We start from the raw sequence: 19,005 nt of genomic DNA, 5'->3' as shown, positions 1-19,005 counted from the left end.
AAAGGCACGTCCCTCTTGTTCTCTAAGTTTATAAAGCCTTTAGTATCTCATGACCAGAAAAAATTCCTTACCCTTGATCATCTCAGCTCTACTATTTGAGGTTTCTGCAACTGACTCTATGAACCAAGAAACACTGCCACCTTAGATTTCTAATGATAGTTACCAACCTACTTCACATGATGCAGCTGAAACAGTAATCTGAGGGATTTGGTTCATTCATTACAAATGAGACCGAAGACTCTGTCTCAGTGGGAAAATAAGAAAGCAGTGTATCCATGTCAATCACTACATTATACGAAGTCAATAATTATAAAAATTAAAATGAAAGAAGGCAAAAATTACAATTTAAGGAAATTACCTCAGGATTCACACGTAACATCCTTGACATGGGCTCGGAGGCCCTCTGTGATGTAAATCTTGCCCATCTCAGGCATCCTGAATACTCCACCCCACCTTGCACGCTGATCTCACTGGCCTTCATCAGACCCTCGAGCACTCTCAGCCCACCCACCACTGGGCCTCTCCTCATGCTGACTCCGCTGCCTAGGAAGTTCTGGTTTTCTCCAATACCTTTCCATCCGACGGCATTCCTACCCATGCCTCAGGTCCTTCTTCGATGTAGATCTTTCCATTATTTCCAGTGGTTTCCAGCTTACTGAGCTATTACTAATGTATTAAGACTCCTTCGCTCCTCAATGCACTGTTATTTCTGTGCTTCATTCACGTAGAGGCTGGATCCCTCAACGTCAGTCCTTGACTCTTGTAATGGTATTTTTGTGCAGGGACAGTCGTTCAAGCTGATGTTTCTGGCAGAGAGAAGACTGCTAGGGAGTCCCAGGTCGCCACTGTGCTGACACCATTTCCAGTCTTAAATGCCACCTCATCAGGAAGATCACTGCAGAGGAGCTCAGATTCCTTGTTAGGAATTTTAATACTAAACTTATTGTTAATTAGATATTACAATCATAACTAAATTCCTACCTGCTTAACATGCCCTCGTATCAACAGAGTATTAAAGGGACTGAATATATCTTGTTCAAAATTACATTGATCCAGTACAGTTCCTGAAACACAGGTATTACTATAGACGTTTATTAAAACAGAAGACAGAAACAAAGACTCGGAAGGAAGAAAAGAGAGGGAGAGGAGAGGAGAGGATGGGAGTAGCCGGAACTAACTGCAACACTTACTGGAAAAACTGTTCCACTGCTGAGTATGTTTATGAAAAATAAGCCAAGATATTGCACCACTTTTTGTAATGAAAAAGATGGGCTGTATATATACTAACACAGCATAATTTAGGAGAAGGCAGTGGCGCCCCACTCCAGTACTCTTGCCTGGAAAATCCCACGGATGGAGGAGCCTGGTGGGCTGCAGTCCATGGGGTCGCTAAGAGTCAGACATGACTGAGCGACTTCACTTTCACTTTTATGCACTGGAGAAGGAAATGGCAACCCACTCCAGTATTCTTGCCTGGAGAATCCCAGGGATGGGGGAGCCTGGTGGGCTGCTGTCTATGGGGTCACACAGAGTCAGACATAACTGAAGCGACTTAGCAGCAGCAGCAGCAGAATTTAACAAGCTGGACTAAGCATTATGTACCACTCTTTGGACTGCAACGAGATCCAACCAGTCAATCCTAAAGGAAGTCATCCCTGAATATTCACTGGAAGGACTGATGTTGAAGCTCCAATATTTTGGCCACCTGATATGAAGAGCTGACTCATCGGAAAAGGCCCTGATGCTGGGCAAGACTGAAGGCAGGAGGAGAAGAGGGCGACAGAGGATGAAATGGCTAGATAGCATCACTGACTCAACGGACATGAATTTAAGGAAAGTCTGGGAGACAGTGGAGGACAGAGGAGCCTGGCAAGCTATAGTCCACGGGTTCACAAAGAGCTGGACAAGATTTAGCAACTGAACGACAACCACCACTCTACTAGCTACAACTTCCCAGAAACCATCAAATGCAGGGACAGACTGACAGAAATATGCTATCAGAGTGACTATTGCTCAACCAACCGTTGGTCTCATGCCCCTAACTCCACCACAGTTTGAGAAGAGCAAACATGAATATATTTAACACCGTACGAATGAACAGGGAAGAGAAGTCAGTGGTCCCTTTTTCTTGGAATGCAGTTGTATCTGTTTTAGGGCTCCTGGAAATCCCAGGTTGCCCAAGCAAGCACACTTAAGTGAGAAGGCAGGATTCAGACCCTGTGTGTCTATCCTCAAAGTTCACATCAGGAAAGACACCCAAATGCTAGAAGTTATGAAACACCAACTTGATTATGAGCCTCCTGAATCCCTGTGAAACGTTCCCCCTCCTCTCAGGGTAACAGTCCTCATTCTCCACGTCTGCCCCTCAGCTCCCAGCCTCACTCCCATGAGAGTTATCTGACTGGCAAGTTTTGAAGAGGGAGATAAACAGCCTCCTTTCAGTCCGCCTGCTCTCCTGCCTTCTACACAGAATGTACGTCCTGTTCTCTGCCTGCAGTCATCGGCTGTGCTCTAATTCAGGAGAGAAACATCACGAAGGCTTGGTCTTGGCTGCAAACATAGTCACGTACTCTAATCAGCTCTATCGGTATGAAGACTGTTGTTGTTGAGTCGCTCAGCTGCATCTGACTCTTTGCCACCCCAAGGATGTTAGCCCGCCAGGCTCCTCTGTCCATGGAATTCTCCAGGCAAGAATACTAGAATGGGCTGCCATTTCCTTCTCCAGGGGAACTTCCTGACCCAGGGATCAAACCCGTGGCCACATCTGCATGGCAGGCAGATTCTTTACCTCTGAGCCACCTGGGAAGCCCAGAATGCAACAGGATACCACAGTAATTTCACCTGGAACTTTTTATTAGCCTACAGTTTGGTTCCGATCGAACCCATGAAACGCACAGGTCTAAGTTGAAAGCCTCTATTTACAACAATTCTTTAAGAAGCTGAGTGTAGAAGGAATACCACAGAGGATGTGATCCCTCTGACCTACAGAGCAAGTAAAAGTGCTCAGTTTTAAATAAAAACTCTTGGGAAGTATAAAGGAATCACTGACGTAACTAACCAGTGACTGGTGACTGAAAGGCTGCTCTGGTCTTAGTTTAAAATAAAAACAAAGCACAGCTCTGGAATCTTTCTTATGCTTTAAAAGTGAAAACAAAGGCAAGACGGGGAAGCCCTCAATGCTAAAACATGGTAGGAAGAGAAGATGCTGCTGAGGCCAAGACTTGCCTTTACACCAACAGCACCCCAGGTGAACTACAGGGAAGTGTCAGTTCATTCAAGGTCCAACGTGCAGGGCCTCCCTGGGTCCAGTGGCTGGGAACCTGCCCGCCAATGTAGGGGAGATGGGTTCAATTCCTGGTTTGGGAAGATCCCACCTGCCATGGAACAACTAAGCCCATGCTCCCCAACTCCTGAGCACTAAAAATCAACAAATACCTTACCTACTGTGATTCTACAGTCTCACTAAGGCATTCTGTTCAAAACTTCAGAGCAGGGGTATGGAGGTGGGGTAAGGTTGGGGTGGTGTCTCATACAAAGACACTGACAACCGCGGACACTGGTAATATAGCCCTCGTCTCCATGACAACAGAGATGGGTGTGAGTGACCCCTGGTGGGTGACACATAGGCTTGGGGGCTGCTCTTCCTCTGGACCCATCCGGGCATCGCAGAATGGTGGCTGGTAACAAGGATCTGCCCGCTGTCCCTGGATGAACTGTCCCCAAAACAAGCACGCTGAAGCACTTCCCCTGTTTGCATGTAATGGATACATCAAAGTCTGTATGTGTTGTGCAATTATCTGGATGCTTTCTAACAGATGGAGCAACAATAAGAGGGAAGGAAAACACTCTCTTAATTAGCACAGGCCCAACTGGATGTGTACATCTGTTCTGGTGAAAAAGCCCTCTGATGAGGTCCTCTTCCACATGTGGAACCACTGACAGCCTGAGCCATGGGGCTTCATCGCGCTGGAGCTTCATCCCCAGCAGAAAGGGCCGGAGGACCCACTTAATAACACAACAACTTGACCCTGGTGCCTTAGAGTCTTCATACTGAGGGGTTTAGTCACATTAAGCCTGCCTATAAAAAATCAGACCTCGAAATAAAAAGAAATGTCCTCCAGCACAATTTTACGTAGAGAAATGGAAACACACGAGCACAGTATGATTGTCTTATCTCTCCAAGAGATTAGTGGCTGGAAAGCGTCACTCCTCTAGTTTCTGCTTTTGTACAAATGGGTTGTGCAATCACCACATGGAACCAGCCCCCCGAATACCACCTGGTCCACTTCCCAGCAGCGAATTCCACTCCCATGCTTGTCATGGCTCATTTGGACAGCACACTGAGTCTCCTCTGTGGGCCTGCTCCCAGAGCCCACAGACTCTACGACAGAGTGAGATACGAAGGTGTTTATCATGAGGCAGAATGAACTCGGAGCCAAAGCAACAGGAGCTCTGTATCGTGAGCAGGCTGGGAACAGAAAGGCTTTTTCTTTACAGTATACTGGAAAAATAAACTATTCCACAACACACACAGAGTTTGGGTAAAGGTGAAAATTCTTAAGCAGAATCAACTCCCCACCTTACAGAAATTTAAGAGAACAAAACAACATTTTAGAAACAGAGACGAAGAAAGGCCAGCACATCTTTCATCACTCCCTCTTGCTGCCTTTCCACATAAAATTTTGGTTTAAAAGAGTTGTAATTTACCCCATCCCTGAAGAAATGGCAAAAACTTTGCAACAGATGTTCTGTCTAAAAAGTAGCAATCAAAGTCCTTGTTATGGATTTTGAAGACTTCAAGAAGGAAAAATATGTAAATATATAAAAAATAAAAGGCCAAAAAAATTGACAGAAGGAAAAAACCAAACTTTTGAAAATAAATTTGGTTTAAATGGGAACTTAAATTTCTGATAAATATTATGAACTAAGCCAACATACAAGGACCCTTCCCTCTTGTTCCAGACGCATGAAAACACTCCATAAAACAGAAAGTGACAATGAGGGATCAAGCATGAGCTAAAATAAGCCGGAAGTGCCCATATTCATGATAGCAGCAAATGAGCTATCTAGAAATAAATCTAATAGAGATGTGTGAGAATTTTGCTAGCAAAATGCACAAAATACCAATGAAGGTCATAGAAGAAAACATTAATGGATAAATAGGCTATGTGAGTAGATGGCGAGATTTACTGTTATAAAAATATCTAATTTTGCCTGTTACGTCTATAAAAAATGCAAATTCTTATCAAAGTCCCAAAAGGAATTTTTTTCAAGAAGAATCTAGTCAGTGTCACTATAAAATTTCTATGAAAGAGTGAAGTTCCAGGTGATTCTGACTAAAAAACACTGAGGAGGTTTCTGTCCAGGGACTGAACCAGGGTCTCCTGTATTGCAGGCAGATTCTTTACCCTCTGACCATCTTTACCATGCTTTCCTTTCTGCTACCGCAGAAGCCCTGTCCTGGCGTACACCAGAACTTAAAACAGTATATAAAACAGTGACCAACTAACACGGCCATACAGGTGAATGGAAAACCACACAGAGTCCAGAAACAGACTCAGGCACACACAGGCACTTACCATATTACATGGATGATATTACATGCTTTCCACAGAGAAAAACTGAAATGAAAAAGTCTCTTCACATAATACATTTCAGGTATTTTAGGCTTTCAGGAAACAAAACCTTAACACAAATACAATTATATAAAAATATCTGTCTTTCACACACACACACACACACACACACACACACACACACACACACACGACAATGCAGAGAGAGCTTGATTCTTTTTCTAAAAAGTAAATAAATAATATTCAAACACACATCTGGATCAACCATACTACCCCTGTTCTGTCCCAATGGACAGCCATATATTATCTAAGACTAATACAACAATAAGAGGGGAGGAAAACACTCCCTTAATTAGCACAAGCCCAACTGAATGTGTAATGCTTATTATGGAAAGATTAGAAAATGCAATGAGTATGAGAAAGAAAGAAGACCCGTATTTCCACCATTCAAAGATCAGGACTTTTAACATTTTGATGATTATTCTTCCCAGTTTTTATTATTATTTTTGTTAAAAACACACCCATATATGCACGGAAAAATCAGTTTTATGGTGTGAGTTCTGCCTTTTTTTTTACTTAACATTGTATCATGAATATTTTCCCAATGTGTAAGATATTGTTTGAATGAATCAATCACACTTTTATGAGAGAACTGTCCTGTTTTTACTGTCTCTTTTCATAACATTAACTGTCAATTCCAGATTTGGAACACTGGATAAAGGCAATTAAGACACATCCGAGATTATAAATATTTCATAAGTGAGCTAAGAAAATGCAAATATAAACAAGGAACATAGGAAATATAAACAAGCAAGACAGGATGATAAAAACAAGAAACGGGAGAGAGAAGGAAGGAGTGCGGGGTAGATGTGGCCGAAGACAAGGGAGACCAGTGGGACTGTGGTCTGTCTGGAATGCTGTGCGCTTGAGAGACACCACCACACTGATCCCAACCCCCAAGCCCAAGCGGGCAGCTGTGTTCTGGTAGGTTCACTGCAGAAGTGTACACTGCCCTCTCCATGAAGCTAAGCTTAATTTCAAGGCCAAACTGCTGTCTCTGCTAGGCAGTAACCACCTTCCTCTGGAGACCAACAGTATCTCCAATCAAACACACATAGCCACAAACGTTGAGAAGAAATAACTTATTTCTTCATGGAAAATTATACCAACGTCCACAGGTCCTGGGAGAATGTCATTATGTGGAAGAAAAGGCAAAGAAGAAACAGAATGAAGCCAGCCATAACTGCTTTCGCACGCACGGCAAAGGCATCCTCTGCTAAGAGGAGAGGTTCACCTGTTCCCTGACAGTGACTCCGGTATAGACTCGAGGTGTACGTTACAGACGTTTGTTTCCTCGGCAACTGTTTCTATCGTCACAGGCACCCTAACCACATAGCTTCCTAGAATATTAAGCCAGAGAGAAAAGAACTCTAAAGAACTCCGGATCTAAACAACGCTCCATCTGTCTTAAAGGTTTAATGTGCAGAAAGGACAAACAATATGAAGGCTGTTTAAAACCATCAGTGATCTGGTTACAAATCCTCTTAGAACACATAATGGGAGACTGATTCGGCACAATCCAAAGAATACTTACTGAGTGCCAGTGTGCTGGGTACTGTGCTTGCTGCTCAGAATTCAAGATGAGCAACACTTCCGAATGTCAGGAGTACAGAGGAAGGTGACAAAGTTTACAAATCATTGACTAACACTATAGTGTAAATCCTACAGAAACAGATAAAATAGTCTAGAAATTTAATGATCATCTGCAAAGTTACATATGAAAATCCTTTTCACATAAATACCTTATACCTTTATCATTCATTTTCTTGATGGTATCTGTTGACGAGCAGCCTTTAATTTTGACGATGTACAACTGATCAATTTTTTTCTTTTATGGTTAGTATATGTACTAAAGAAAAGTTTTTGCCTGTTCCAAACTTTCCCACTTTCTTCCAGAAGTCTATGGTTTTTCCTTTTATGTTTAGGTATATGATTCACTTTGAATTAATTTCTGCATATGTATGAGGTCCCTACCTCACTTTACCCTACGGGCATTCAATTGTATCTGCATCATTTATTTTTTTAACTTTTTATTTTTTATCGGAGAAGGCAATGGCACCCCACTCCAGTACTCTTGCCTGGAAAATCCCATGGATGGAGGAGCCTGGTAGGCTGCGGTCCATGGGGTCGCGAAGAATCAGACACGACTGAGCGACTTCACTTTCACTTTTCACTTTCATGCATTGGAGAAGGAAATGGCAACCCACTCCAGTATTCTTGCCTGGAGAATCCCAGGGACGGGGGAGCCTGGTGGGCTGCCGTCTATGGGGTCGCACAGAGTCGGACACGACTGAAGTGACTTAGCAGCAGCATGGCTGATTAACAATGTTGTGATAGTTTCAAGTGAACAGCCAAGGGACTCAGCCATACATACACATGTATCCATTCTCCCCCCAAACCCCCTACCATCCAGGCTGCCACATAGCGCTGAGCTGTGTCTGCATCACTGAGTGCTTCCCGCTAAATTACACTGGTGCCTGTGACCGTGTACCATCGGGTCTGTAATATATTCTCTATTCTGCTCCGTTCTGCGTGTCAGCCTTCACACCCTTCTGCACTTTTTATTACTGACTGTATACCAATACTACAAGTCAGGCAGTAAAAGTCTTCTGACTCTGTTCTTTTTGGCTAGATCCAGTGCAATTCAATGCAAATTTAAAATTCCAGTTTTGTGAGTTTCTACAAAAAGCTCCCTGTGACACTGGCTGGGATTGTGCTGCAATAATAAATGAACTTGGGGGAAATGGGCAGCTTAAACTTTGAATAATTCAAATCGTGAACTAGGTATATCCCTATATTTGTTTAGATATTTTTTATTTTCTCTCAGTAATATTTTGTGGTTTTCTATGTAGACATCTTGTGCCACTTCTGTTAAATTTATTCTGCAGTGCTTTACGTATTTTGATGTCACCGTAAGTAATATTTCCTAACATTTCAGTTTCCATTTGCTGGTTGTGAACACAGAGAAAAACAACTAATTTTTATGTGTTGCTTGATGATCATACTGTCAGTGAATAAAGACAATTCTGCTACTTCTTTCTGAATTTTATTATTTCCTGATGTACTGCAGAACTAGGCTCTCCAAAATAATAATGAACAAGGGACTGAAATGGGTTCTTTGGGTCCATCCCTTTGCAATGGGAAAGTGTTCAACTTTCATCATCTGTTTCCTCAACTCCTGGCCCCTGTCATGACATCACAACAATCACGCCCCATGAAAACACACACTGAGGTGTCACAGCAGACCCTCAGCTTCTCTGAACTGTCACAGTCAACATTTACTGACGGTTCAAAGTAGGAGGAAAGAAGAGATGATGTCAGCTTAAAGCACTGGCTGGGCTCAGAACGTCTATTTACTTTAGGTCAAGGAGACTGTGGATTTAGGCAGAGAAGGAACCAGTAGCAAGCAAAGACTGGGTGAAAGAAAACGAACAGAGAAGGATTGCAGAGGAGGGAACTGGAGTTTAAACCTGTGACAGAAGCAGGCAGGTAGCTTACTGAAGGACAGTGTCTCCCCTGGGTCAGAAGAGAAGACAACAAGATCGCGGGCGACTGCAGAGGTCATGAAGGTGGCAGAGAGGTCCCAGAAGAGCCCTGGTTTAGGGAAAATGAGAGCAGGACAATTGCCCGGCCCTGGGGGCTGGGAACAGTGATGGAGACAGTCTTAAGGGGACTCAAAAGAGACACACCCATTCCAGACAGTAGGAAAGCAAGACTCTTTAGAACACAGAGCAACAGCAGCTGTATCCCATGTAGCAAATGTCTGCAGCTTCACACAGACCGTCTCAGGAAGCCACAAGAGGAGGGGAAAGTAGGTAAAGAAAACTGACAATTTGGGGGACTTCCCTGGCATTCCAGTGGTTAACAGTCTGTGCTTCCACTTCAGGGGGCATAAGTTTGATCCCTGGCTGGGGACCTAAGATCCTGCATGCCACCTGACGTGGCCAAAACAAACAAAAAAGTGGCAATGTTGTAGAAACTGACCGGAGACTGGCAAATATTAATGATTACATATTGGGGTGGTATGAGGAGGTTCACGACACTACTGTCTCTACTTTTGTGAACCTCTGGAAATGTTTACAATAAAAAATAGTTTTAAAATTGCGCAGCCATCATGAGACCTCAGGAACAACGACTTGTCTGAACTTTGCAGAAGGTTTTAGGAGTTTCAGAGATACAACTGGACACAGATACATAGATACATAGTCCTCTAGAGGACTTATTTTTCAAGGAGAAGGAGGCAAAATCTGTTTCTATTTGACCAGGATTTGTTCCAGATCTAAGAAGCAGGTTAGCCTTAAGTGGGTCGGGGTAACCAAGGGGCAGAAGATGAAAATGACGAGGACCAGCACTGCTAGCGAGTGGAGAACACGGTAAAAACACTTACTTCATCTCCAGAACTTCCTCCAAGTGCTTCCTTCTCTCGGCCCGGAGGTTGGTCAGATGCGTTTCCTTCTCGGCCAGCGACTGCTGAGTGGAGGACAGCTTTGCCTTCATGGACTCCAGCTCCTGCTTCACCTTCTCCATGGCCATCAGTAACTCCTCCACCTGCGGGAGATACGGAGAAGTCAGAAACTGAGGGCCCAGGCTGGAGATAGGTGGAGGAACTGGGCAGTGGGCAGCACCTGGGCCAACAACACTGAAGACATGCACGTCGGAAAATCCTGCTCTCATTGGGTCACACACACGGCAGGTAAAGAACTACATCTCCCGTGGCCACTCTTAATCGTTTCCACTTCAGGACACAAAGAACTTCATTTTCTTTTTGATAAATCCAAGAGCATCAGTTCAAGAAGTAACAGTCTGCCACAGACAACCCCTTTAAAGGCACTTACTTGGAAATAGTCCAGAAACTTCCATGGAAATAACACTATAATGCAGATAAAAATATAAGGACCAAAATCTTAATAAACATTTCTAGAAGGGTTTTAGGACATAAAAGCCATAAACTTGACTAATACCAGATGCAGAATAAACATAAATGAGTCACTTTTATTTGTTCAAACTGAGGTTCTTCTGTTTACACCATCACCAAGAATTTTGAGTTAAACAAACAGCTAGAATTCAATCAGATAATTTCTTGCTCTAGAGCCAGGTAGGTAGAGTTTTCTCAAGAAAGGCAGGAAGAAAAGTAGAAATATATCTCTATGACCAGATGGAGAAGAGACAGGATGCTTGAGGAAGACCTGGACAGATGCTGAGAAGAAACAAGAAGCTAGGAGAGCAAGGTCAGCACTTTATCAGTTATCTCCACATGTGCTTCCAAAATTAGAATTATTTAAATAAACAAGTTCACCTTAATTCAGAGGCCAAATTATGCTGACAAAAAGTATCTGTTATCAGCTAAAAGCAACCTCAGCAAGATAACCAAACAGCCAAGTATACCAATCAGAAGAAGATTACTGACAAGAAATAATCCTGGTTATTAATACAATCCTTTTCAGAGGTAAAGGTGAATGTAAGTAGTTTGGTAACAGCAGACTCACTGGAAAGACCCTGATGCTGGGAAAGATTGAGGACAAGAGCAGAAGGGGACGACAGAGGATGAGACAGTTGGATGGCATCACTGACTCAATGGACATGAGTTTGATTAAGCTCTGGGAGATGGTGAAGGACAGGGAAGCCTGGTGTGAGCAGTCCATGGGGTCACAAGGAAGTGGACACGACTGAGCGTCTGAACAACAACAAACAGCTGTTAAAAATGAACAGTAAACAGATACATTTAGTTTGCTGGCGCTTGAATTACTTTGAGTATCTTTTCAGAAGTGGTCAAGTTACTGTTCTCAGCTAATAGCATCCTGACTGTCCCACCTGCTCTGAGACTTCTGTTATTATGCAGATCTCCTCGGATATGTACTCACATATCTGCAAGCTTTACAACAAAAAAGCTTTGCCTTTTTGAAGACTATCAATAAAGATGACTCCGCATTATCAGTTTAATTCATATCCTGTCTTTCACTGCTCCAGGCAAGCTATGGTATCAGTTTCTTAAGTAACTTGAAGGGGTACCTTATACATACAAAAGCATGTATAATACATTATTCTTCCTCTTTCTATACAAACATAAGCCCACTCTGAAAAGTGAAAGTTACAGTCGCTCAGTCATGTCTGACTCTCTGCGACCCATGGACTGAAGCCTACCAGGCTCCTCTGTCCATGGGATTCTCCAGGCAAGAATACTGGAGTGGGTTGTCATTCTCTTCTCCAGGGGATCTTCCCAACCCAGGGATCAAACCCAGGTCTCCTGCATTGCAGGTGGATTCTTTACCAACTGAGCCAGCAGGAAAGCCCCAAGCCCACTCTACACATACTCTTATGTATCTAAAGATTTTAGTAAACCTTTATTGAGCTAAAAACACACAAATAATAAATGTACAATCTGAAGAGTTCTAAGTGAACAAATCTATGTAAAGAGCTCGCAAACCAACCACCAGAATATCACCAGGACCCCCACTCTCATATCCCTTTCGCAAACCAACAACCAGAATATCACCAGGACCCCCACTCTCATATCCCTTTCCTAGGTAAAGTGTAACCATATTGCAACATTCTAGTTTAGTCTATTCGTTTTAACATTATACAAATGGAATTACATAGTATATACTTTTAAGCACTGGCGTTATATATGTGAGATTCATCTACATTGCTGGGCAAAACTGTAGTTCTCATTACTGTCTGATATTCCACTGTGTGAAAATAGTGGAATTTATTGTGCCAAACGACAGCAATTCATCTTCTGATGATAGCAGTATTGTAATCCTGGAATAAACCTCACTTCAAGCATTTCTTTTTCACATACACTATTTGTGGACTGGCAATATTTTGTTTAGGAATTTTTATATTTATGTTCATGGTTGAGACAGGCCTAAACTTTTCCTTTCCTGTATTAGCTTTGTCAAGTTTTGATGGGAAATTATGCTGGCCTTCTAAAACGTGTCCCTCCTTTTTTAGTTTCTGGAATTGTTACTGTAAGAATGAAATTATCTGCTCCTTTATGTTTATTAAAAATCACCAATATAACTCTCTGGGCTTGAAATTAGTGGGGAAAAATTTTATTACCAATTCTTTTTTTCCAGGTTTTCTTTTTCATATTTAGCTAGTTTTGCTAAAGTTTCATTTTTCTTGGCATTTCATACTGGCAATGATATCCCTGTTCTTTTTAATACCTGCAGGACTTATGAGCCCTGTATCATTCCAACCGTTGCTCACTGAGCCTTCTTTTTCTCTTTAGTCTCACCAAAGGCCAGTTAATTTTCTTAGTGTTTTCATAGGACCAATTCTGCGCATCATGGACCCTTTTTAGAAAAAGGGAGAACTGATTGTCTGTTAGACTCTTCACCTTAGGCTACCATGGACCTTTTCTTCCATCCTGCCAAGACGAAAACCCAGCATTTAAGTTCAACAGCTTAACAATAACTTATCTTTGAATTCCCTCTCAATTTACCCCCTGGCCTGAGAATGTCCTACATTCTTGACAATGTATGAATGCGTATTTTATTAGCCATCCTCAACTGTTTCTCTGGAATTATTTTCCCAGCATCTAGTCTACCATGGTTACAGACATGTGTTACCTTTCATTCCGAAGTTAAACTCACAGAATTCTCCTTGTTAGTAAAACATCGCTTTCTTAAGGATTGCTTAATTTCCCATCCATTTGTGTGCCAGACCCTCAAGGTAGTTCCACCTCAGATCATACATTTATCCAAATAGCTTTTAAAGCATTTTGGCATCTAATGTAAGAATGGTCCCGTAAACCAGGACTTCCAACTAATCACCTGATTTATACTCTGGCTCCAAGCCAGGGAAACAGCTTCAAAGCCAAACTGAAATTCTTCGCTTTCTGTTACTTTTCCACAGTCCCAGAGAACACAGTCAGCTGTCTCCACTCGGACATTCATCCCGTTTCATGCCCACCTTACAAAAGTTGTTAATGTAGTTTTGGGTACAGACACCGTAGACATGCATGGATGTGAGAGTTGGATCATAAAGAAGTCTGAGAGCCAGAGAATTGATACTTTTGAACTGTGGTGTTGGAGAAGACTCTTGAGAGTCCCTTGGACTGCAAGATCAAACCAGTCAATCCTAAAGGAAATCAGTCCTGAGTATTCTTGGAAGGACTGATGCTGAAGCTCCAATACTTTGGCCATCTGATGCAAAGGGCTGACTCATTGGAAAAGACCTTGATGGTGGGAAAGACTGAGGGCAGGAGGAGAAGGGAGTGACAGAGGATGAGATGGTTGGATGGCATCACTGACTCAATGGGTATGAGTCTGAGCAAGCTCCAGGAGATAGTGTAGGACAGGGGAGCCTGGCATGTTGCAGTCCATGGAGTCACAACTTAGCAACTGAACAACAATTGAGACATGAAGGTAATGAAAGCTGAGGAGAAGAAAAGAAGTAATACATACCACACCAAACAATGAAGAAATTCTCCACAATTTTAAAATGTGCTTCGGGTCACAGTATGATTTTCAAAAGCACATGTTTTAAGACATTAAAAGAAAAAAGTCCAGACCAGAGCAGGGATTCAAGTATGTAACCTAAACTGCCTCCACTAAGACATTAAGGAGGGAGCTCTAGGCAGACAGTGTGCAGTGCCAGCAGCACCAGATGGTTTGCTTAAATCACAAGCTAATAAACTTCGACTCAGAATCAAAAGGGAACAAGTTATGGTTTCACCACGGGCCGGTTTCCCTAGGCAGCAAAGAGCCTGGGTGCCGCGGGGCTGGCAAAGCTGTGTCTCCACGTTTCCCACAACCAAGAGCAAAACGCTATCTGCAGTTTTCAAGATGCTTCTGGAAAATCTTGTTAGAATTCCTTGGGAAGATAGGTGGCCTAAGTCTCCAAAGAGAAAGGGAAAACAATCAAAAGGAAAAAGGAAGGGCACAAAAAGAAGATTATTTAGAGGTTAGGCATTCACTGATAAGTCAGATTTTCACACGGCAAGTCCACTCGTTTTCCTGATTTCAACAAAATTCTAGATTAAGACTCACTCTGCCACACAATCACCAAAAAAAAAAAAAAAGTCACCTAGCCCCTGAGTCGAGAAGCCTGACTGAAGCATGAATGAGAACAGACACACATACCTGCACGCACACGTTCCACTACCGTCTCCTAACAAACTGCTGCAGGTGTCTCACAATCAGTACTCATGTGAGAATCTGAATTTATAGATTTCCCAAGAGATTTATGCTAGTACTTATATAAGAAATCTTCTCTTTATCCCAGTATGTTCTTCTGGCCAACACATGGTACTTCTTTGGTAAGATATACACCAGCAGTGCACTATTTTATGAATATGGAACAGTTACAGCTATTATAACAAGAGTAACAGTGACTGATACTATTTGAGTCCTTTGAAATGTTCTAAGCACTTTCCATGTGTTGTCTCATTAAATTCTCACAAGGATCCTGTGAGGTCGTATTAATATTATCCTCAACTCTACAGAAGAGGGTGTAGTGGGTTTAAGTGCCTTATTCCGGGTCACACAGCCAGAAGGGGCAGAGATGGGATTCCAACTGAGGCAGTGAGGTGCCACTGAGTGCACAGATGCTGCTGCTCTGCCATAGGGCATCAGCGTCCAAAAAAGTCCTAAGACAGCTTTCCACGACTGCATCTAACGATCCCTCCAGGGAGCATTCCCAGGCCCACTTCTGCATCTTTCTATCCTTTTCTCCCCTTTTTCTTCCCCCATCCAGATACTTAATCCTCCCCCATGTGCCAGGCACTGTGTTATACTGCCAGGGCTTGACAGACATACATGTTTCCCGACTGCCCTTGCGCTCAGAGTCCACACAAAGATACAATCGTTCATTACTCACATTCAGCAATGTGAAATCATGAATAGATTCATGTAAGGAAGCACACAATTGCACTCATCTCACACGCTAGTAAAGTAATGCTCAAAATCTCCAAGCCAGGCTTCAGCAATACGTGAACCGTGAACTTCCAGATGTTCAACCTGGTTTTAGAAAAGGCAGAGGAACCAGAGATCAAATTGCCAACATCCGCTGGATCATGGAAAAAGCAAGAGAGTTCCAGAAAAACATCTATTTCTGCGTTATTGACTACACCAAAGCCTTTGACTGTGTGGATCACAAGAAACTGTGGAAAATTCTGAAAGAGATGGGAATACAGACCACCTGACCTGCCTCTTGAGAAACCTATATGCAGGTCAGGAAGCAACAGTTAGAACTGGACATGGAACAACAGGCTGGTTCCAAATAAGAACAGGAGTATGTCAAGGCTGTATATTGTCACCCTGCTTATTTAACTTATACGCAGAGTACATCATGAGAAACGCTGGGCTGGAAGAAACACAAGCTGGAATCAAGATTGCCGGGAGAAGTATCAATAACCTCAGATATGCAGATGACACCACCCTTATGGCAGAAAGTGAAGAGGAACTAAAGAGCCTCTTGATGAGAGTGAAAGAGGAGAGTGAAAAAGCTGGCTTAAAGCTCAACATTCAGAAAATGAAGATCATGGCATCTGGTCCCATCACTTCATGGGAAATAGATGGGGAAACAGTGGAAACAGTGTCAAACTTTATTTTGGGGGCTCCAAAATCACTGCAGATGGTAACTGCAGCCATGAAATTAAAAGACGCTTACTCCTTGGAAGAAAAGTTATGACCAACCTAGATAGCATATTCAAAAGCAGAGACATTACTTTGTCAACAAAGTTCTGTCTAGTCAAGGCTATGGTTTTTCCAGTGGTCATGCATGGGTGTGAGAGTTGGACTGTGAAGAAAGCTGAGCGCCGAAGAATTGATGTTTTTGAACTGTGGTGTTGGAGAAGATTCTTGAGAGTCCCTTGGACTGCAAGGAGATCCAACCAGTCCATTCTGAAGGAGATCAGCCCTGGGATTTCTTTGGAGGAAATGATGCTGAAGCTGAAACTCCAGTACTTTGGCCACCTCATGCGAAGAGTTGACTCATTGGAAAAGACTCTGATGCTGGGAGGGATTGGGGGCAGGAGGAGAAGGGGACAACAGAGGATGAGATGGCTGGATGGCATCACCGACTTGATGGACGTGAGTCTGAGTGAACTCTGGGAGTTGGTGATGGACAGGGAGGCCTGGCGTGCTGCAATTCATGGGGTCACAAAGAGTCGGACACGACTGAACTGACTGAACTGAAGGAAGCACAGGATGCCATGAGGATAAGCAGCATGAGGCCTTCGTCTGTGCTGTGGGGGACTGAGGGAAAGATCCCCCAAGGAAGTCAAGGAGCTGGTGCGGAGGAAAACAGCACTCCAGCCCCCAGGCCTGGTGTGTTTAGAAGCCCTGGAGTACGAAAGTGCATATAGACATGCATCTATCTGAGAAGATAAAAAGGTGAAAGCAAAGCCCTGAGAACATGGAAAGAAGGGAGGCCATGTGCAGGAGAGGCAGGAAGTGGTCAGACGCAGAAGGATTGAGAAGGCCTCACGAGGGGTTTGGGCTTTTCTCCCCAAAGCAACAAGAAGGTACCAAAGGATGGGACGAAACAGAGGAGCAATAGGATTTAGAGTTAAGATGAGAATGACTAAAACAATGGACTAAGGAATCTAAGCTGAACAGAGAGGGGCTAGGATAAAGTGAAAAAAGACACAGGGGCTCTAACGACACAGAAAGACAGCTGTCATGGGACCCTGAAAGCTGAGGTGACAGGAAAGTGATCTGAGAGGAAGGGACTGTCACGAGGTGGGTGGAGGTGGATTACAGTAATAAGGTCAAGGATGTCAGATGTGGGATGAAGAAAGGCCGTGGAGGCAGTGACCTCTCGGGCCAGGAATTGGAGAGGACAGACAGATGGGTTATCCATGTGGGTGCTCAAGTCAGCGAGGCAGGAAACACTTCATGGAAAAGCTTCACACCACAGCTGAACAGCCTGAGCCCTGAGGAAGCAGAGGCTCCTATAAGGCTGTGCCGGACAGCGGCAGCAGGAAACAGGACAGCTGAGAGTCTGCCCTCCTACTCCAAGGCGCAGAATAAACATTTACTGATCACCAGAAGGGCTTGCCAGGTGGCTCAGAGGTGAAGAAACCACCTGCCAGCTCAGGAGACACAGGTGCGATCCCTGGGTCCAGAAGATCCCCTGGAGAAGGACATGGCAACCCACTCCAGCATTCTTGCCTGGAGAGCCCCACGGTCGGAGGAGCCTGATGGGCTGCTGCCCACAGGGTCGCAAAGCATTAGACACAACTTGGCAACTAAACAATGGCCACGATCACCAGAGAGGGTTGTCGGGAGACGCCAGGGGAAAGGCCAGATTAATAGGCAAAGAAGGTCAAAGCGGTTTCAGAGGTAAAGAGAGAATGTGTCTCAGTGCCAGGGCCCAGGGTAGACACTCACTGAGTAGACAGTGAGTATTTGCTGAAGGGGTGAAGGAAGAGACATGAATCTGTAAACTCTGGTGATCTAGTAGGAAACATAAAAGGGAAAAGAGGAGCTGAAGAGCTAGGTTAAGGCAAGAAAGCCCTGGACAGTGTGGCGGTGATGGAGCAGAGCTCAGATGATCAGGGGCTGAGGGAGGCGGGGTCTGGTAAAATCCAAGATGAGAAGAACAGTAGAGCTAACTCCACCAGGCACTTCAAAATGAACCAGAGGCCACCAAAACAGCAACGTAAAAGTTCTGTTTGTCTAGTTTCCATTTAAATGCACATGACTTATATGATAACATTAGTTTTAACTTCCTATTCTGTTTATTGAAAATAAGATATAAGTGATTCTTGAGGTGACCTAATGGTAACAAAGAGCACTGAATTAAGCAGTATGTTATCTGGGAACTGTCAGATACCACTGCTGTCTGTTAGCCTCCTGACACTATGAGGAACCCAAACCTTAGCAAAAGTCACAAAGAAGAAACTGTACAAACTACTGCTTAGCTCGGGGAGTCTCTTGATTTCTTGCCTTTTGATGCACTGCTGGATTTCTCCAACAGTGCCAAATAAAATCAGCAAATGATGAGATTCCCCTGGTGGTCCACTGGCTTAGACTCCATGCTCCCAATGCAATAAACCCAGGTTTGATCCTTGGCCAGAGGGCTAGAGCTCACATGTCCCAACTATAATCTGGTCCAGTGACATGTGTTTTAAAACATATATATATTTTTAAAAAATCAACAAATGACACTTTAAATAATTAATGTGCTCCCATGGGTGAGAAATTTACAAAAAAAAGTTTTCTTTAATGTCCTTCAAAATAGCTTCACATTCCTCTAGGATGCTCCATAATGTCTGATGCTGCATGGGGCTCCCGAACACCCGTACAGTTAAGGCCAACTCGCCGAGGAGCTGGATTCACGTTGACTGGCTGTGCCCCTCCACTGGCGGCTGCCTTTACGTTTCTAGGAATAGCATGCTGTGGCTGACACATCTTCAACT

At 43.5% G+C, this 19,005-nt stretch overlaps 1 protein-coding gene across 30 annotated transcripts in view; it reads right to left on the bottom strand.

The window, feature by feature from the left end:
* ERC1 (ELKS/RAB6-interacting/CAST family member 1) overlaps positions 1-19,005 on the bottom strand; it is a 271,872-nt gene that overhangs the window by 107,040 nt on the left and 145,827 nt on the right. For all 30 annotated transcript variants that reach the window (XM_060413515.1, XM_060413527.1, XM_060413514.1 and 27 more), the window contains one exon: positions 10,024-10,184. In XM_060413515.1, the coding sequence (XP_060269498.1) occupies positions 10,024-10,184 (161 nt within the window). The remainder of the gene's footprint in view (positions 1-10,023; positions 10,185-19,005) is intronic.

Source organism: Ovis aries, chromosome 3, assembly GCF_016772045.2.
Source record: "Ovis aries strain OAR_USU_Benz2616 breed Rambouillet chromosome 3, ARS-UI_Ramb_v3.0, whole genome shotgun sequence".
NCBI lineage: Eukaryota > Metazoa > Chordata > Mammalia > Artiodactyla > Bovidae > Ovis > Ovis aries.
The sequence above is the reverse complement of the archived record's forward strand: the minus strand, read 5'-3'. Positions and strand labels throughout refer to the sequence as shown.